Genomic DNA, 21845 nt, shown 5'->3' with positions numbered 1-21845 from the left:
GCAGAACTTGTGATGATAACCATGCGTTATTACGTATTGAAGCTCATAATTTGCTTGTTTCCAGTCATCAGTCATTATGGCGTCTGTTGAATAAAAGTCGTTCCAGATATAGCTGCATTTTTCTATGAGAATTTGGAATGTGTTCTCGTAGGTCTTAAGTGTTTGGAAGGTGTATCTGACTTCTGATGTCTTCTATAAAGAAAGTTTCTTTTAGTAAGACATCGTGCTGTCTTCTCAATAACCAGGATTCGTTTAATATAACAAGCTTTAACTTTCTCTAACGTTATCAGGTCGTTAATTTTAAGCTTATCCAAGATCATATTGTACCGGTAACGGCGGTACCAACTAAGTCCCCGTCATAAAAATCCTAAACTTACAGACCGCTTACGAAGGACTGACCAGGCAGCGAGCAACAGCTGTGCGTGAGTGACGTAGTGAGCGGGTGACGTCACAGCATGCCTCGCCACACTACAGAGCCTGGACCGATGTAGAATGTTCTACGAGTTTCGACGGATCAGATATAAATACGTACTGTTTCACTCAGCAGATCAGTGTCTATTCCAGCAGGTTACAGTACGCTGCAGTGTGTGTGTTCCAGCAGGTTACAGTATGTTGCCCGAGTGTAATACCAGTGTGTGGCCGGAATTTCTATGTGCACACTAGACTGTAGTATTCGCACAGTCAGTTCGCGGGTACCGTGATCGAGCGTGAAGCCGCTATTAAGTTTCAAGTTCGTGGACTTTAATCTCATTGTGTTGGATATGGACTTATGCAGATTTCTATTGTGACAACTTTTACTCCGATAAGACGTGAGGTGAATTGTGTATCGTCTGGACATTATCTATTGACTGTTACTCGATACGAGTGTCTACGACCCACAAACGTTTTCGAGTGCTCAAAATTGAAATTTTTTGGACAGGACTTAGAACTGATTGCTCCTTGCCGAGTACTAAATACTTTGAGTTATAAAACTGTGTTTGAATCCAAATTTAATTTACCAATCCATAAACTGCGTCGACATTTTAGGTCATAAACTGTGAACTGTGCATGTGTGAACAGTGCATTTCTATTCTAATAAGCAGTGTATTTCAATTCTGCGAACATTTAGTTTACGAACAGTCGAACCAAGGACTGTCAGTACTCAATTAATTTCGTCTTTGGTTTCATGTTATTTTCAATACGTGAATGAGTTCTGATTCACGAGCGGAACATCTTTATTTCATTTAAATTATATTGAACAGTGCTTCAATGAACTGAGTCATGTGACATTACTTCACGTTGTACTAGGTGCAACGAACTTTAAGTAATTCTGTTAAACTCGACAATCAGTTCCGAGTGGACTTTATTTTATGAATATTTCTTTCACTTGGCACGTGACAAAATTAAGTGACATTTCACCGAGACATTTGTGTTTGGACTTTGTTAAAAGCATTTATAAACACTCTCTCATCTGTGCAGAAGCAGCCTTTGCATTAACTCGCCCCAGAGCTTAACGATGTTCATTCATGTTCACCATTTACAAGGACTACCTCAACGCCATGGATTTTCAAGACACCGAATAGATCTTCTAGAACTTCCATCGGGGGACGAATGGTGGTCCGCTGCTATGGAAAATGGAGCTGCCGGAATCCAAGGACATCGCCAGCCATAGGACGAGGAACATTTTCGACTGTATACGCTGTACAGAGGTGATATTAATTTCAATCTTTTAATAAACTCTGAAAAAAGGTTTTTAGGATTTCTTTTAAACAAACCCTCTCCCTCTGTATGCACTTCAGCGACTGGTACACGCCCTGCGTCTCATCTCTACCGAAGTACCAAATTTACTGTTACAATATGGATCCCATAAGTTGCTCTTGGTGCTATAGCTGTTTTAAATAGTATCATTGCTGTTTTTGTTGAAAGTTTTTGTGGTTGTTGAATGTTGTAAATTACTTTTATTGCTGATGTTCTTTGATATGATTATTAAAAGATGCCATTGTTGTTTGAGAAGTAACTCCGAGATATTTGAATTTTGGTACTACTTCTAGAGGTTTATTTTGATGGATAAATATATCTTTTGGAGAGAGCTTACCACCTCTTCTGAAGGTCATTTGTTTAGTTTTGTCATGATTTATTTGTAAATCATTTTCTAGAGCTCATGAAGTGAGTCTGTTTACTACCTTCTGGAGCTCTTCTCTGTCTTCTGAACCTATTACCATATCGTCTGCACAGAGTAGAAGTATTGCTGAACTGTCCTTAATGATATTTGTGATGTCTGCTGTCATGATATTGAACAGTAATGGGCTAATCGGATTTCATTGTAGAACAACATTAGTTTGAATTAAACTCTCTGCTAAGTTGATATCATCAGATATTTGGATGAAATTGTATTTTAAGGTGTCTGAAAGTATTTTCATTATTTGGTGTGCTTCGCCAATCAACAGACTGAGTTTTCGGATTTATGAAATCGAAGGCTTTTCTGTAATCTATGAAGACTACAAAATATTTTCTCCCTGGTTGTCTTTTGTATCTTGAACATGTTCTAGTAAGCAGTTCATAGCATGGAGAGTGCTTCTTCCCTTTCTGACCCAAATTGGTTTTCTGGTATTAGGACATCTATTTCATTGGTAAGCCTGCCGTTTAAAATTTCCATGAATATTTTGAAGGAAGAGTTTTCGAGGGCTATCTCTCTGAGTCTGGGTTATAGGTTTCCCATTTTCCTTTGAGAAGAACTTTTATTGTTGATGTTCTCCATTGTTCAGGTATTTTTCCTGTACTCAAACATGAATGATTCTATCCAATAGTCTTCCATCACATTGTTTCTTGTCCTGAAGCCTTGCTGTTTTTTGCTTTTGTTATTGCACGATATATTTCCTCTCTCGTTATCGGGATGATATTTTCTGTTGTTTCCGTAGCATAATATTTATATGCTGTTTCCTTATGTTTGATGTTTAGAATGGTGCCAAAATGATTTTCCCATGTGTCCTTGGAAATTCCTTTTATTGTAGGTGGTCTCTGTTTTCTGAGCGCTATGAAAGGATCTTTTTGAGAAAGTTCTACTTGTCTTTTGGCATCTAGATCTATGCAGCCTGCTTTTTTCTGCTTAATTAAAATTTTGTACAACTTTCTTTGTTGGGCGGATAATGATAAATCGTGTATTTACATTGTGGTTTTGGCTTGATGTAGTGCTGATAGGGTCTTCTTCCGTTCATCATAGCATGCTTTGTCAAACTGTGGTTGCGATTTCCTATCCTTTATTTGTGTTTGACACGATTGCAAAGTCGTTGCGCATAGTTCTACTGCTTCTATTATTTGATGTTGCTGTATTAGATGTGTAGCTTCTATTTTGCCCAAATTTTCTTTAAATTTTTCCAAATCAAATTTCCTAGATATTCTGGTCGCCACAAGGTTGATTGAAGATAATGGTTGACTAAAATCAAAAGTTGTTATAACTGGTATATGTTTTCTTATTGGCTGATGTCCAAAGTGCTTTCCCATCTTTATACACATTTGTTCCTGGGCATTCCCCTTGCTGTTTCTACTACAGCATCCCTGTATGATACCCATTATAACTTTACACTAATCATATCTATTTCTAATTTCCTCGTCCTGAAGGTTCCATTCATCTGCACACGGATTTCACTTTTTTTACCCTAGACCTAGAAGATAAGTTCAAAAAAAATCACACACACGCCCAGACCTATCAAGATAAGCTTATATAGGCCTATATCATCTTCTTCTGTTACCCTTATCGAGGGAGCTCATGGGTTGGGAAGTGGATCATTGACCTCCATCCATTTCTTGCACCTCCCTGGAGATGCATGTGATGGGCGTCGCTTCTGTGGTGCTCCATAGCTCTTTGTCCTGACGTTGACAGTTCATGCAGGCCATTATGCCTTCCAAATTAGACCTTTGTGACAAAAATTGTACACTGTAAGATCAAACGCCCCTCACAAACCATGGTTATAATGCATTTCTCAGCATTCATCAGAAACTCTACAACTTAAAAAAAAAAAAAAAAAATGCTGCTGGTGCTGGGTAAATACATACACAAAACACTGAAGATGGCAACACAACTTGTTAGTGGCGAGCATGATGGCTGTCCACACACTAGTCTAGATTTTGTATTCAAGAGGGAAGGAGATTGTTTTCAGTTTCAAAGGCTGGAAAAATAGAAGAATGTTCGAGTGGTGGCGGTGGTGATTATTGTTTTAAGAGGAAGTACAACTATGCAACCATCCTCTATGCAACACTAATCAGAGAGGAAAAAATGAAAGGGATGTGACACTTCAAAATGAATATATCGGCCAAAGACAGACAAGGGGTACGAAGGACTTGAATGCTCTAATACTGTTAGTGCCAGAAAAAATCAAGAGTTGACCAAGGAAGGTTGGATAGAATAGATGAAAGTGAGGATCCTGACACAAGTAAGAGGAAGCAATGCCAGGACTTGGCTAAGAGCCCTGTGGTCGCCAACCCATGCTCCCAAGTTCAGAACCCCTGGGGCTCCTTTTAGTCGCCTCTTACTACAGGCAGGGGATACCGTGGGTGTTATTCTACCACCACCCATCCACAGGAGGATTCACTGAGAGAGAGAATATTGTATCCTAGTATTAATCTTCTCTAAATGAAGTTCAGGAAAGAAGGCAGAAACATTGTGTGTATGGATGAAATGTGGTTAAATATTGGAACAACAAAAAATGGGTACCCGTACCCGGTGGGCGGAAGTTAGGCTAGAGATCCAACATGGCCTGGCCCAGATGACGTCTCCTAACACTCAGCAGGCTCACCAACGTCTGCATTGTTAATGACAAGACCATTGGGCTGGATTGGTTAGGTCTGGGGAGTGACAGAACTATTGGTCCGGATTGGTTAGGCCCAGTTAGTAACAAAACCATTGGACTGGAGGCAAGCAAAGGGGTTCTGGAAGAATAAGCCCCCAGGTTGGAGCCGCAAAGCAGCCCTTAGACCTCAAGTATCCCGCTGACAACACCACTGATCTGGATTGGTTAGGTCCAGCTAGTGACAAAACCGTTGGGCAACTTACAAATTAGCGGTTCTCTTACTTTGCCAAATATGGCAGCCTTGTATTTGCACATGATGTAAGCTCTTTTGGAAACAATATGTAACTTGGCCGGCAAATAAGAACACAGCAGAACCTTGGCCGGTCAATGGGGACGCGGCAAATGGTTGCATTCAGCCTTGGTTTTAATTCTTTTTTATATAAGTAAGCATACTTCTAGGGGTGGGATGGTGGGTTCCTGGCAAGCGTAAAGGAAGGATCTTTCCTTTTTACTACTTAAGGTATCATTGCATATCGTTTTTATGTGAAGGTATCATTGCATATCATTCTTATGAAATTTTTCTTCTCCCTAAGTCTACCCACCGGATACGGAAGTGCCACCCGAAAAAGATCTGAGTTACAAGTTACAAGTAACAACTCTCATTATTGTTCCGTATTGAAGATGACGTTAGGCATAGATATCTATGCCTAAAGATCTGAGTCTCAATCTGATAGTTATATCTATACAAAGAGGCATATCAGAACTTAATACTTTGAAGCCAATCACAAACACAGGTTTGTAATGTCAGCAATGCAGGGAATAAAATGATGGAAACATGTGTAGAAGAATGACAATCTTGTTGTCACCATGAGTATATTGAGTGGAATAGTAATGGTTTTGGTTTTTAATTTTTCTTGACCAAATAAGCTCTAAATAGAATATTTAGAAACTCTCCCAAAAGTACAAATTTAAAACCTGACAGTTGCAATTTTTAAATAATTTTTCTCTTGTATGTATATTATATACAGGGTTTGTTCACCTCAAATATCTTCTGATTCATTAAGGATAGAGGGGCTGCCTAGCCGAGGTGGTAAAGGTGTGCTTGGTGCGCCCGGAAGGACGTGGGTACGAGATTTCCACTTCCGGTTCACTCAGCCTACACCAAAAATGAATACCAGGTTAATTCCTGGGGACAAAGGCAGCCGGCGTAGAGCTAACCACTCTATTCAATCAAGCGCCAAGGTTACGGATAGTGGAAGCCCTTACCTTTCACCCCTCCAAGGGCCTTCATGGCCTGTAAGAAGATGACTTTGCTTCGTTAAAGATATAGACATTCTGTTTTCAAATTCTTAAGTTGTATCAAGGAGTTCATAAAACACTGTCCAATTCGTTGCCGTCACATAGATAATTAGCAAGAAACCAGTAGCAACTTTGGTTTTTTAAATGGGACAAAACTAATTTCACTCAATAGAACAACTAAGAATCAAGTGACAAGTTCATTGATGTGCTTATTTTACAAATCTGACAAGTACATTTGGAGATATTAAAGGGCTTCATGTATATAAGCTGCTGAATTAGTGATACCTGACTGGTAACATGTATTATCCCCTTTTGCTCTGATGATGATTATGATGATGATGATGATGATGCAGTTTGCCACAGACTCAAAAAGCATTGGGGAGCCATACTGATCCATGACCACTGCTCAGCCTCTTATAATGCATGGAGATTGGTCACAACAGAGCTCAGGGTACACACATCCCTTTTGGACGAACTTTCAGATGTGCTCATTAGGATTGAGATGTAAGTGACCTTGGGGACAAAGCAAGCATCTTCATGTCCATGGAGTACTCATCGAACCAACCAGGCACAATTCTGGAGTGATAGGCCGGGGCACTGCCTTGCTGTAGGTACAGGTCTCCGCCAGGGTGCTGGAAGCATATAAATAGGTGGAAGTGATCTGACAGAAGGTTCCGGTATAGTTTGCCATTAAGGGATGTGGCATATGTACCAGGGGTCCTATTTCATCCCATGTAAATAGCCTCCACCATTACCAGCCTGAACTGTACCCTGCTGGCAAGAGGGATCCATTGCCTCATGTGCTTGGCAATGCATACGTACCCTGCCATCGGCAAGTACCAAATAGTATCTCGAATCATATGTCCAGGTGACATTTTTCCATGCTTAAAGAGGTCCAGTGGTGCTTTTCCTTTGCCTGTGTTAGTTTCTGTGCTTTGTGATGTGCAGTGATCAGAGGTACCATTGTAGGACGGTGGCTTCTGTATCCCTTACCAAGGAAATAGTTCTGGCTGCTCATATTTCATTGTAACCAAGCATGAATATGCAAGTGACCTACTGCACTGTGGCCCATCTGTCCATTCTTACCATCTTACTACCTGTGTCACATCAACACATTGTACACCACAGTAGTTAACCCTGGCGGCATTGGTTTCACCCGAATCCACATACTCACAGTACACTCTTGACATGGTAACCTGTGGAGAACTCAGTGCCTGCACGACTACAGTGATGGAATGGCCCGTACATCTAGCACCGATTAACATCTAATGTTCCAAAATCTCATGTTTTATTTACCTTGTGCTCATCTGTTACACAGCCAGTAAGAGCTCTGATGGCATCACAGTCATGTTCTCCACTGTACTAGAACATTCGTGGGCCTTCTGCAGCGCCATTTCACCAAAACATCAAGCTATATCTAATTCACTTGCTCATCAGTGCTTATGCATCATGTAATTCATGTCAATTTCTGTTTCAGGACTAGAAAGCCAAAACAAAATCCAAAAATCACAGCCTTGCGACAAGAAGGACATGAAGAATATGATATTGTGGAAGATTTGCCTCGATTGAAAGACAAAACAAAACGCATTCATATTGGCTGGCTGTTTGATATCAAAGGGAGGCCAGCTCTGAGAGATCTATGTCGAATGTTGGACAGTACAGCTGATTCCATCAGTATTCCAGGATGGAAAGATTTAGCTTTTAAGCTTCAGTTGGATCCACAAACAGTTGGGGTAAGAAGAAATACCTCCTTGCTCTTACATCAGTATTTGTTGTTAGCAACCCTCCTGTAACTACTGTTCAAATGTGTCAAGATCTCATGTCTTATTTACCCTGTGCTCACCTGTCATTCACACAGCCAGTATGACGACGGACAGCATCTCTCAGTTTTAAATCGTAAATGATCTGTCAGGTCAGAGCTGGTTCAGAGCAAAAAGATTCACTGTGTGAACCCAACTTGCAGGCAACGCATATCCCTAAGAAATTTAACATTCAGAAGTAATTTTGTTTCTTAACCCTCCGTCGGTCGCACCGTATCCAGAAGACGCTAGCGCTAGTTTTTTGCACCCTACATCAGAGCGCATGCGTCTGGTGAACCTGCACTCACAGTATCTTCATAGCTGCCAGTGTCTTACAATGCAGTTGAGAAGTTCTCATTGTTGATAACTTTAGTGTTGGGATACTGAACGTTGGCGCTTACCGGATGCCACGCGACCTAAACCTTCTGTGTTTTTAGTATGGCCAGTAACCGTCAGTTTTTCTATTTAAACAATCCTAGTGACTTGAAATTAATGCACAGTTTACTTACTGATGATTTGACGAACAGCAGCAGACTGAAGAGGATAGTGATACTAATGCTGAAGATCTTCCGGCTGAGAGCAGAGAAGACAACTCCGATACTGATGAAAGTGGAGCAGAAGATGAGCCTCTTCTCAGGGACATCCTGCTTTATACAGGAAAGGATTGAAACACAAAATGGGGTAAGCACCCTAAATCTAATCATAGGAAGAAAACACCCCCCACATAATTCGCTCACCAAACTGCTAGGAGTTATTGGTAATGCACGTCACGTAAAAGATGAATGTGAGTGTTGGAAATTGTTTATAACTGTCAAAATGTTACATAATACCAATATAAATGGTCCGTTATTGGACATTATAAATTTTCCAGCTAACTCATTCCTGGTTGCCAGCGTTTCGCCCTGTGCTAAGTTGGGTTCATCAGTTGGTAAATAGCACACCTACCAAGACGCATGGCTAGTGCATACAATGGAGGCCACTGCATAGGCTACTTGGAGCCACCGGCAGTGCCATTGCACTATGAGACACATTGTCTCATTATCAAAATTGATGCAGAGATGCGAAAATGACTGATATTATTGAAATAAAGGCATTCACAGGACTTTTATATTTGGCTCGTGCTTTACATTCCAACGAAACAATGCTTGAGGACTTGCAGGACACGGACGGGAATGAAGTGGAAAAATTCCGTTTTGTTATGAATTGTTTTCAATGTTTGCTTTGTTGCTTTCTTCTTGACGACAGGGTTTCAAGAGAGGAACGTAAGAAGTTAGACAACTTGGCAGCTATCTGGGAAGTATTTCAATCATTTGTTGACAACTGTAAGAAGAACTATTCCCTCAGGGCATTTGTAACAATAGATGAAAAGCTGGAAGCCTATTGTGGCTGGTTTAAGCAGTATATCGCATCAAAACCAGCCAAATACGGGGTAAAAATATACGCCCTAGTGGATGCAAAAACATTCTATTGTCATAATTTGGAAATTTACCCAGGGAAACAGCCAGAGGGGCTGTTTCATATCAGTAATAAACCATCAGATGTTGTTAAGTGGTTGGCACAGCCTATTATGTCGTCACCATTAGAAAGAATAAAAGATGTCTGCCAGCTGAGCTTACGAATGTGAAACAAAGGATAGTAAAGTCATCAATGTTTGGTTTCAATGAACATGCCACTTTAGTCTCCTTTGTTCCTAAGAAAAACAGAATTGTCGTGCTCATTTCCAGTCATAATTTAGATGATGACTCGATGATGAAACTGGAGAAAATGCCAAACCTATAATTATGACATGCTACAAGGGGACAAAGGGTGGAGTAGATGTCGTGGATAAAATGTGTGGGAGTTAAAAACGTAGCCCGAAACACCACACATTGACCACTAGTTATTTTCTTTGCTATGTTGAATGTGGCTGGGTAAATGCTCACGTAGTGGCTATTGGGAACGGAATGAATGTCTGTAGGAGGAGGCTGTTTCTGAGAACACTATCTGAGCAGTTAGTGTGAAGAGATTAGGCAAAGGAGCATGAATCAATCCATCAGGTCTTCATTCGACACTGTGTTTCCAACTTGAAAAGTACCAACCTGCAGAGCAAGACAAAGAAGTAATAGCCACTGGAACTACCCTTCCTCCACTTGTTGAAAAGAAACTATGTGACACTTACAAGCTTGCTAAACCGAAAAGGATCACTAGAATGACAAGGCACAGCTGCAAGAAGTGTAAGAAACATTTCTGCCTGGAATACGAAAGAATGATTTGTCACAAATGCTTCGAAAATCTGGACTTGGGAAAGATTAACAGTTCATTCTGTATTTTTTTCTTTAGTTTTGTACTACATGTAGTTTTTACGTTTTTACATTATTATTATTATTATTATTATTATTATTTTGTTTCGTTGTGCCCAGCTGTGGAGCGCGTTTGAACTTATTTTGCACAATGTTTCTTCTTCTTTTCTTCCCAATATTTCTTCATTTTTTCACTGTGTTCCTTTCTGCGTGTTTCTGTCCAGCCTGTATTTTTTCTTGTTGGTTTCTCTGCAAATTTATGTTTGTTTACTAAGCTTCTAAATTTCATTCTATCTTGAATGGTTTCGTCCTCAATACCCATTTCTTGTAGATCTTCATGAATTTCTGCTAACCAATTGTTGCGGATTTTCAGGGTTAGAGCTAGATTTAGAATTTTCTTTGTCAGCCTGTTGTTATCCATTCTGTGTAGGTGTCCGTAGAATATTATTATTATTATTATTATTATTATTATTATTATTATTATTATTATTATTATTATTATTATTATTATTATTATTATTATTATTATTATTATTACTTCAAATTCTGTGAACAAGGTTACAGTATATCATGCTATTGTTGTGTATATTATTGTGTGTGAAATAAATACTACCTAAGAGATATGACACTGAGCATTCTTGTAATATTTGAAACGAAATAAAACAACCTGCAGGACTTTATTGTTGTTGTTAACAATGGAAATAAGAGTAAAAGGATTGTCAACACTATTTAACTCAATTATCTCCAAACATGTCTACAGGAGATGTATTTTTAAAACTAAGAACACACCGGTGCCTCCTAGATGCCGCGCGACTTATCGTGTCGAAATTAGAGCGCGGCCGACAGAGGGTTAAATTTAATCATGGTCTTGCAGTAAGTGAATATATTAGGGCATGATAGCCAAGTTATGTCAACATTGGCTTCTGTACATAGTGCCTGCGGTTCAAATCCCAGCCAAAGCGGATGGATTTTTTTACAATGAAAAGTCATGTCCTTGTAGTTCAGATTCGATCCAAAGGTAGAGGTCCCAATGGCTATGATCCCAATATCTATGTAAATCTACAAGCTTGCTTTTGAACAATAGTAGAATATTGAATTTTGTGAGAGATGTTTTTTGGGACAGAATAATTAGTGCAGATTTATGGCCAGCTCACACTCCCAATATAATGCCTTGCGACTTCTATTTGTGGGTAGTTTGAAAGATAGCGTGTATAGAACCAATCCCCTTAGCACAGAAGAAATGAAAAGTGCAATTTGCCCCAAAATTTTGAAGATTCATGAGGCTGAATTGCAGAGAGTAAATCAGAATATCGTCACACGTTACGGTCTGCAGGCTGAGGGAGAGAATTTTCAACACTTACTGTAAGGGGTAAATTCTGTTTTAAATATGATTTTCAATCTGATTATCTGTTCATCGAAGTTGGGTTTTCTGTGGGCATTCGGGAACAATGTGACTGTTAGCCTTGTGGGACTTGCCCTTTATGTAGATGGGGATCCAGTCAGCCTTTGGGCTGAAGATTCAACAGTTCTGCCCTCAACTGTCAGTGCAAGTTCAGGCATCAATGAAGAGTCGCACGAGGAAAATGAGGAGCGAGGTGGTTTTATCTATTTATTTATTTACCATTATTTTCTTCTTCTTCTTTACAATGAGGCCTGCTAAGGACTACGTGCCAATTTTAATTCAGTTCTTCATACTTTGTTGTTTTCTCTTCTCCTCCTTCCAATATTCTTTCACCCTTTCACTATGCTGTTTCTTTCTGTCCTCGAACCACTTCGCAAAAGGCTTCTTGTTCAATCTTCCTTGGAATCCTTCCATACTTACTACCCTCTTTCTAAAAATTTCTCTGTCTAAAGTTTCTTCTTGTCTTATATTATTTCTTTCTAAATCTTTCTTTACTTCTTGAATCCAGCTAGTTGGGTTTTTTTTTCCCCAAACGTACTTGAAAATCCTTTTTGTTTATTTATTTATTTTATGGCTTTTAGTGTCGAGAGAGACCAAGGACATGTCCGGTTTGCCTGGTGTAGGTCTTTCTATTTGATACCTACGGACGACGTGTACATCTGGAATGTAGGATGATAATGAGTTAGGGAAAGGTGTTTTGTTTTGTTTTGTTTTTGTTTTTTTTGCTACTGGCTTTACGTCGCACCGACACAGATAGGTCTTATGGCGACGATGGGACTGGGAAGGAAGCGGCCATGGCCTTAATTAAGGTACAGCCTGGTGTGAAAATGGGAAACCACAGAAAACCATCTTCAGGGCTGCCGACAGTGGGGTTCGAACCCACTATCTCCCGAATACTGGATACTGGCCGCACTTAAGCGACTGCAGCTATCGAGCTCGGTAGGGAAAGGGTTAAACCCAGTGTTGACACATAGCCTATTCCTATCCAAGGACACTAAGGTGTCTGCTCAAGTCTTAATGTCCCCATCTGATGCACGAATTGCCATCAACAGTATCATATGCCATCACTCCACATGAACAGTGTGGAGAGGTTTGGAATTGAATTCAATCTTTTGGCACACAATCTAGTGAACTGTGTGTGTGTATATATATATATATTTTTTTTTTTTCTATTTGCTTTACGTCGCACCGACACTGATAGGTCTTATGCCGACGATGGGACAGGAAAGGCCTAGGAATGGGAATGAAGCAGCTGTGGCCTTTATTAAGGTACAGCCTCAGCATTTGCCTGGTGTGAAAATGGGAAACTACGGAAAACCATCTTCAGGGCTGTCGACAGTTTGATTTGAACCCACTATCTCCCGGATGCAAGCTGTTGCTGAATTTGACACTTAAAAATGCCCAACTTGTTTTTAATGTTCAGGAACATAAATCTTATAATTAGTGAAAATATTAAAACATCTTAAAACCAATATACACTTCTTGACATACAAAAACTGAATAGACTCTTATAATGAAGAATCAATGTTAAACTTACTCCCTGTCTTTCGTAATAAAATATGTACACAAGTGGAGACACATAATTTCCCCTGGTGCATTGTCTCACAAAGAAAGCTTGCATTAGTGTCTCAATGGCGCACTAGTCGGCCAAGTATTCAAAAGTTATGATGATTCAACTCACAAGCCAGCTGGCGTGACACACTGGAGCTTTTTTTTTTTTTTTTTTTTAATTTTAAAAGGCTTGAGTGTATGATAATTATAGTGACATTTTCAGATTGGTATGTTGTATATATACTGGCCCTGCAGTTTAGGGATAGCAAGCCCACCTCTTACTGGGAGGTCCCGGAATTGATTTCTGGTCAGGTCAGGGATTTTTACCTAGTTCTAAGGGCTGGTTTGATGTCTACTCAGCCTACATGACAGCAGTTGAGGTGCTATCTGACAGTGAGATAATGGCCTTAGGCTAGAAAGCCAAGATTAATGCCCAAGAAGATTAATCATGGTGATCCTAAGTCACCTTGTAATCTTCAGGATTTCATCATTATTTTGATGATTTGAGTAATAAAATGCAGTGGTTGTCTTCATTAAAATGCTTATTTTTTCCTTCTTCTAAAACGTTTCATAGTATTGTGGGGGATCCAAAATTTTAAAGTCTGTAGGATCATTTTACATTCTACTGTTGGCAACCCTGAAGGTATGAGACTGGTCTATTCCAGAAGAGTATTTTCCTTGTGAGCGAAATATTAAATAACATCTTCAAGTGAAACAAATGTGCACTAAATCACACAAACATTGGCCAGCAAAGAAATACTTAATTTTATACATTCTTGAAATGTGAGGATATTCATAAACTGTGAATAGCCAGTAGCTGAAAAGATGATACTTGAAATTCTACTACATGCACAATATGTTTGCCCTGTTTCAAACAAGAGGATTTTGAAAGAAAGTATTTATCTGCGATAGCAACTTTTCTGCAGTTGAGTGTACATATTGCTGCATTATACATCATACTAAGTCTCATGAAAAATGTATGTAAGCTTTAAAATTGTGAGGCCTTGCAGTGCTTCAGGACTCATTTTCCAAAACACAGTGATATTAAATTTGAAGAATTTTGAAAAAACAGAAGAGAGAATTGGTAGCATGAAAATCTTTTATATCTGTTATCAAAGCATTCTTGGGGAATTACATTAACTACTGCCAATCAACACAAAAGTTACTGACAAAATATCAGAATACAAGGTGTTGTACATAGCTGAAGATTCACTTGTTACATAAACATGTGGGCTACTTCTTTATGAACATAGACTAACTGATGAGCAGGGTGAACAATTTCATCAAGATAATACTACCATGAACCTGAAAAATAAAATGGTGTATGGCTGGCCTTTAATGCCGGGAGTGTCCGAGTACATGTTCGGGTCGCCAGATGCAGGTCTTTTGATTTGACTCCCATAGGCGACCTGTGCATCATGATGTGGATGAAATGATGAAGACGACACGTAAACCCAGCCCCCATGCCAGCAAAATTAACGAATGATGGTTCAAATTCCTGACCCTGCGGGGAATCGAACTCGCAACCCCTGTAACCGAAAACCAGTATGCTAACCATTTAGCCATGGAGCCGGACGCTACCATGGAAATGTTGTATCAAGGAAGATGAAATCCAGATATAACGGGTACCTAGTTATAGCTGCTTTCTGAAAAGATAGGATTCCAGTTTTACACGAGGAAAAATTAGTAAGTCCCTAACTTAACCATATTTCATTTGATCAGGAACCTAGTTATGTTTTAATGAGTTGTTTGGTATAGCAGATGTAGTTCAATATAGTTCTGATATGTAGAATAGCTTGTATTTTCTCCATAGCAAGCATATATCTACAACTCAAACACATTATGTGTTACAAACCCTTTACTGTTATTCTTATATTCAGCACATGCAAATTATGTAAGATGAACTTCTTTTATGTTATGAAATAAGTGTCATCACACAGGACTCTTCTTCCAACCTGAATGATGAAGATACAATGTGCAGAGTTTTAATCGATAATGGCCGGGCTGAGTGGCTCAGACGGTTAAGGCGCTGGCCTTCTAACCCCAACTTGGCAGGTTCAATCCTGACTCAGTCCGGTGGTATTTGAAGGTACTCAAATACGATAGCCTCGTGTCGGTAGATTTACCGGCACGTAAAAGAACTCCTGTGGGACTAAATTCCGGCACCTCGGCGTCTCCGAAGACCTTAAAAGTAGTTAGTGGGACGTAAAGCAAATAACATTATTATTATTATTATTATTATTATTATTATATATAATTCGCTGGGGCCATCAAGGACCACGTTAAGACTTGTTGCATTTGACACTGAACTTGGCCTTCTTTAGAGCCCAAATTTCCCTCATTCTTTGTGAGTGGGCCTGCTTACGCTCCTCTGTCCAAGGGGCACCGTGTCTTCTCTTCGGCTGCTCGTCTCGGTTTAGCCCGTTCGTCAATATTTTCTTGCGGAAGAGATCTCTGTTAAGGGCGTCTTCAGCTGAGATATGTAGCATTTGCAGGTCTTCTTTGATATTTCTAAACCAGGGAATTGTGGTTTTGGGGTTTGAATCAAAAAAGTGAAAGATTTCTTTAGTTAACTTTCTTCCGTCCATTCTTTTCAGATGACCGTAAAATTGTGCCCGTCTTTTTCTGATTGTGTCAGTAATTTTCTCTATTTTGCTGTAGACTTCCTTGTTGGATCTCTTTTGATGGATTCCATTTCTGTACTTTGATCCCAAGATTCCTCTCACAATTTTGCGTTCTCTTTTCTCCAGTTCTTCAAGGAGTCCTTTGTTGGCATTTAGAGACAGGGTTTCGGCTGCATATAGAACTACTGGCTTCAAAACTGTTTCATAGTGACGTATCTTGGTGTTTTGGGAAAGGCATTTTTTGTTGTAGATTGTGCGGGATGTTTGGTAGGCTATTTCCAGTTTGCGTACTCGCTCCTGAAGTGCTTCTTTGTCCAGTCCATTTTTCATGATGATCTCACCCAGGTATCTGAATTTGTCTACTCGGGTGATGTCCCCGTATTTTGTATGGAGTTTTGGTGGAGCCTCTTTGATGTTAGTCATTACTTCTGTTTTCTCAAACGATATCTGCAAACCAGTTTGTTTGGCAATTTCCTTTAAAATTTCAACTTGAGCTCTAGCGGTTTCTATGTCGTTTGAGAGAACAGCAATATCATCGGCAAATGCTAAGCAGTCTGTTGCGATCCCCTTGGATTTGGTTCCTATTCTCAATGGACTGTAGTTGGTTTCCTGTAATCTCACCCGCCAGGTTCTGATGATCTTTTCAAGAACACAGCTGAAGAGTATCGGGGATAGCCCATCACCTTGTCGGACTCCTGTTTTGACGTCAAAGGAATGCGAGAGACATCCGTGGAACTTCACCTTGGATTTTGTATCGGTCAGGGTGGCTCTAATTAATGCCAGCAGTTTCAAATCAACTCCAAATTCATTTAAGATGTTTAGCAGGACTTCCCAGTCAATGGAGTCGTACGCTTTCTTAAAGTCCACAAAGACAGACACATACTGCTTGGACCTTAGTGTACAATATCTGGTGATTGTTTTGAGATTTTGGATCTGTTCAGCTGTTGAGCGACCTTTTCTGAACCCTCCTTGGTATTCACCTATTTGATGTTCGACTTGTGCTTCCAAACGATCCAGGATGGCAAGTGATAGAATTTTGTAAGTCACGGGTAGCAAAGATATTCCTCTGTAGTTGTTGTTCTTCATGCTGCCTCTTTTGTGTAATGGATGGATCAAAGCTATTTTCCAATCTTCGGGTAGGGTCTCCTTGTTCCAAATTTCTTCTATTTGCTTTTGCAAGATATCAAGTGATTCCTCTGGGGCATATTTCCATAGTTCTGCTACTACTGAGTCTTCCCCCGGCGCTTTGTTATTTTTGAGACGGGCAATGTGGCGCTTGATTTCATCTCTGTCGGATGGTCTGGAATCTGGGTACCTGAGTAAGGGTTCCTTGGTCTCAATGGGGCTTTGTGGTTTAGAGCAATTAAGTAAATTCTTGAAGTAATCTGCCAGAATGCTGCAATTTTCTTCATTTGATGTCGCCAGTGTGCCGTCCTTTCGCTCAAAGCATAGAGATGGTGGTTTATAGCCAGTGAGTTTGCGTTTGAAGGCTCTGTAGTACTCTCTGCTTTCATTCTTCCTAAAGTTTTATTCTATCTTTTCAATGAGAGATTTTTCGTATTTACGTTTCTCAGTTCTGAACACCCTAGCTGCTTGGGCACGTTGGGTTTTGTAGGTTTCCCAATCATTTTCTGATTTCGTAGAGTAGTACTGTTTCCACACATTGAGTCTTTCTTGGAGGACTGATTCGCAGGTACCATTCCACCAGGCATGCTTTTTGCCTCTCTTGATTTCTGTAACGTCTTTGGCGGCCTCAACAAGGAGACTTTTGGCGTTGTTAAAGTCAGTGTCATTTGGTCTAGCCTTCTCCTGGAACTCTTCGACCCTTTGCCGAAGTTTATCGTTGTCGAAGCGTGTGATCTGTTTGGTTGTATTCCTTGTGTTTGCGGGAATTGGTTTGAATTTGATAAGAGACATATAATGATCTGAGGCCACATTGATGCCTTTCTTTACCTTGACATTCATAATCTCAGGGCTGTTTCTCCTGGAGATTGCAACATGATCAATTTGGAACTCTCCGAGAGCTTGGACGGGAGAACGCCAAGTCATTTGCTTTCTGGGTAGATGGCGAAAGTGGGTCGACATGACCTGCAGGTTGTGATTTTCGCAAATGGACACCAGTCTTTTGCCGTTGGGATTGGTTCTTTTGTGAGCAGGGTAATTTCCTATAACTCTCTTGTACTTCTGTTCACAACCTAGTAGGGCATTGAAGTCACCCAAAAGAAGCTTGACATGGTGTTTGGGGATTTTGTTTAATTTTTCATCCAGTAGGTCCCAGAAATTATCAACTTCGTCTGGATCAGACTTGTTCTTATCGTTTGTAGGAGCATGTGCGTTAACTAGGGCGTAGGTTTTGTTCGCGCATTTAATTGTGAGTATAGACAATCTGTCATTCACAGGTTCGAAATTTGCAACCGATTTAAGGATCTTGGTTCTAACAGCAAACGCGGTTCCAAGCATCACAGTTCCATTAAGGATTCCTCTTTGCGCTTTGCTCTTGAAAAATCGGTAGCCTTCGGATTCAAAAATCTCTTCATATGGGTACCTTGTTTCCTGTAGGGCCATTATGGATATCTGATTTTCGTGAAGAGCTTTGGTGAGAGTTTTCAGCTTGCCAGTTTGTGTAAGTGAATTTATGTTGAAAGTTGCTAGAAAGGTTTTAGATTTTGGCCTGAGTTTTTGACTCTTCGGGGTACACCGAGACGCTCCGACTCGTCTCTTGCATGTTGTCGAGTCTCCCCCAGAATCCGAACGAGACTCGTGCGCCGTGGCGTTCACGACGAGGGATTTATCCGAAGATTTACCCCCTGGGGTATGTTTCTTGAAATGTTGTGCCATCATGCTTTTTGACTTGACTTTGCTTTGGACGGGTACCCATCCTTTTACAACTAGGGTTGTTAGCCCTAGAGGTTGCCTCAAGATGTTTTCTGGCTTCTGGTCATTTACCAGTCTTCGTATTTCCCTACTACCCTCTGACTCTGCTGGCGGCAGAGCCAGCGAGCTTCCCCAATTCCAATGGGACGCGCCCGATGGAGGTAACCGGTAAATCCCCACACGGGTATTATTATTATTATTATTATTATTATTATTATTATTATTATTATTATTATTATTAATCGATAATGAATTTTTTTTTCATTTTTGACTAGGTAAGCGACTTCTACCTCTCTCATTTTTTCCTTACCCAGGCTTTTTTTATTATGATAATAAGATTTTCAACAGTCTTACTATAAATCATAACTTTGAAATACCATTAGATAAAAGTTTTAGTCATATTATAATACATATAACTGCATAAATTTTAAATCAAAGCTTAGCACCAGAACCTAATTTATTTTGTGTTAACTACCATTCGAAACTCCATGTTAAAAAAATCAAAGGTATTTTATTGACCAAGGATCTTTGGCAACATTTTGTAAATCTGCCGTTAACAATGACATATAACCATTCATTTTCAGTGCATCACTAACAGAACATTTTTGGGTGAAACTGAAACCTACTACACTTTAATGACAGCTGCCCAGGACAGCGTAAAAACTCTAACTGACGTGGTTGCAGCGCTAGAAGATATTAAAAGATTTGATGTTCTGCAGCAATCATGGGAATCTATGGAACGTAAGTTCATCAGACAATTTTGTAATATATATCACTAATAGTGTAATAAGATTGTTTTGTAAACTTTAATTTTGTATAAATGTGTTGCTTATTTTTCTGAAGCCTGAAAATGTTACTCTTCACCAGACCTTAAGTGAGAGTATATTGATTGAAAATGTATCTACTAATTTCACTTTCATGCCATATTGTTTGTAGTTTAACAGTCTGTGCGGAATGATTGTTCTGTAGAATTTTGAAGGTACGATACTCTCAAACCATTCCTAGGAAGTGGCTATGTATGAATTTATGCAAGTAGCATATTTCAGTTTTATTTACATTTCCAGATAATGGAGTAGGTGAAATTACAAGCAAGACAATTGCACAAAATTATAGAGGCAAACTAAGCATGGAAATGATGATGAATACCGCTCAGTGGAATATAGTGTCATTTAACTGTGTTGCTGTCTTGGCCTGTCCTATACAGACTGGAAGAATGGCTCTTAGGATGTTTGTAAACAAACGTACACCAACCCACAGGTAGAATGCCACACTCAAACAGGAGGCAGTATTTCAATTGAAGTTATAGCACTAGTGTGAAAGCATTAGAGGTATGTTCTCAGCAGTATAGCGAGAATCTAAGATGGCATGATGTGCAGTGTAAACATGTGAATATGCATGCATAATGACATTATGTCAAGAAGAATGGTCAACAAAGGCAGTTGCTCAACGTTTGAGCGATACTCAAGGTAATGTAGTTCGAACATGGAAATGGTACAGGGAGACAGGAACTGTTGATGACTTGCCTTGCACAGGTCATCCATTGGCTATAACTGCAATTGATGACCTTTACCTTCAAATTTCAGCTCAGAACAACCCTGAATGGAATGTCACCATGCTGAATAATTATCTTTGGGCAGCCACAGATCGCCACATTTCAACTCAAACTGTAAGAAACTGGTTGCACGAGGGACAACTTCACTCTCAACGCTCATCAGGAGGCCCGGCTCTCGAACTTAGACATCATAGAGCGTGGTACAGATGGGCCCAACATTATGCTGAATGGTCTGTTCAGAATATTGGCATAAATTCTTTTTCACCGATAAATGTCACATAAGCCTTGCTCCTAACAATTGTCGACAATGTGTTTTGAGTTAAATTAATAAACTTCATTGTTTGTCCGTATTGAACCAAAATTACAACTTTTATTATAATTTGGGTCCCAATAATGTGTTTTGAAGCAATTTGGTCAGGCTTCACAACTCTGTCCAGCAGCAAGGTGGTGGTTCCCTGAAGTATTGAGGTAGCATTATGTGGGGCCACCGTACATCATTCTTAGTCATGCAGGGCAATTTCATGGCTGTACAATACAGAGACAACTTTCTCCAACCCATAGCAAGTCCATATTGCCAACATTTTTGACGAGTTATTGTCTTAATGGATAGTAATGCTCTCATACATGTATGATTCTCGTTAATGACTTCAAGAATGTATATAATTCATGATATCCCTCAACTGGAGTGGTCACCATGTAACCCGGACATGAACCCTATCGAACATGCCTGGGATAAATTAAAGAAGGCTGTTTATGGAAATCATGACCTACCAGCCACTCTGCGAGATCTACACTGAATCATTATTGAGGAGTGGGACAATTTGGACCAACATTACTATGATGAATTCAGGGGTCGAAAAATACCGGGCGCCCAGTCGCCATGGCGCCTGAAAATTTTTACCTGGCGCCTGAATTTTCAAATTCGGTTTTGAAAATTTACTTTTTGAAATCCAGAGTTCCCTTACATGTACTTTCACATTGCTTTACAAAGTAACAAGTCGTGTGGTGTTTCACGTTTTTTTCTGTAGCTCGTATATTATAATATGTGCAATAAACATTTTCTGTGCTTTTGGCAGAGTCTTGAATTCTGTAATTGTTCTTCGTACCTTGGAACTGGACGTTTCATTCCGCAAGGGAGCTGCCTAGTGGTCATGGGAGATATCGTTGTAACCCGTCAAACAAGTATTCTTTCATGTGGACATATCGTAACACATCGAGTTCTATTACAGATGATCAGCTATCGGTAGCAGAGTACAAAGATCAGACCAGAGTTATGGAGAAATGCAGAGAACTACTACGTTAAATAATTTCACAAACACTACATTACCGCCATCCTTCCCGTGACTAGCCGTTCCTCAGCTATTGCCGCCAAAGCAGTGCTGATAAATTTCCGTGGAATTCATTCTTTGTATTTAGAACATACGGAATGACGTGTTTGTCAATTCTTGTATTTTCACCGAACAATATTTATACTTTTAATTTAATTACAGCATTTTGGTATTGAACAGTTTTCACTTTATAAATGCGGTTGTTTTTATTCCTGTGCGTTTATGGAAAAGTGTCAACGTAGCATCAGACATCGAAGCCCGCGAACTCGGAAGCCATTTAACGCTGGTGTATTTTACGTTTCTGTGCTATACTTGAGAAAATCGGCAAAATGAAACGAACGAAACCGCACAAATTGACTGATGCGAGTAAC

General features: G+C 39.8%; 2 protein-coding genes across 2 annotated transcripts in view; one reads left to right on the top strand and one right to left on the bottom strand.

Moving 5' to 3' along the window:
- LOC136857345 (uncharacterized) overlaps nucleotides 1-21845 on the bottom strand; it is a 280832-nt gene that overhangs the window by 201629 nt on the left and 57358 nt on the right. The gene's annotated exons all lie outside the window — the stretch shown is intronic.
- LOC136857346 (uncharacterized) overlaps nucleotides 1-21845 on the top strand; it is a 68447-nt gene that overhangs the window by 4351 nt on the left and 42251 nt on the right. The window contains exons 2-3 of the mRNA XM_067135954.2: nucleotides 7543-7798; nucleotides 19179-19335. Of these exons, the coding sequence (XP_066992055.2) occupies nucleotides 7543-7798; nucleotides 19179-19335 (413 nt within the window). The remainder of the gene's footprint in view (nucleotides 1-7542; nucleotides 7799-19178; nucleotides 19336-21845) is intronic.

Source organism: Anabrus simplex, chromosome 1 (assembly GCF_040414725.1).
Source record: "Anabrus simplex isolate iqAnaSimp1 chromosome 1, ASM4041472v1, whole genome shotgun sequence".
In the NCBI taxonomy this organism is placed as follows: domain Eukaryota; kingdom Metazoa; phylum Arthropoda; class Insecta; order Orthoptera; family Tettigoniidae; genus Anabrus; species Anabrus simplex.
Note: the sequence above shows the minus strand (reverse complement) of the source record. Positions and strands in the feature narration are given on the sequence as shown.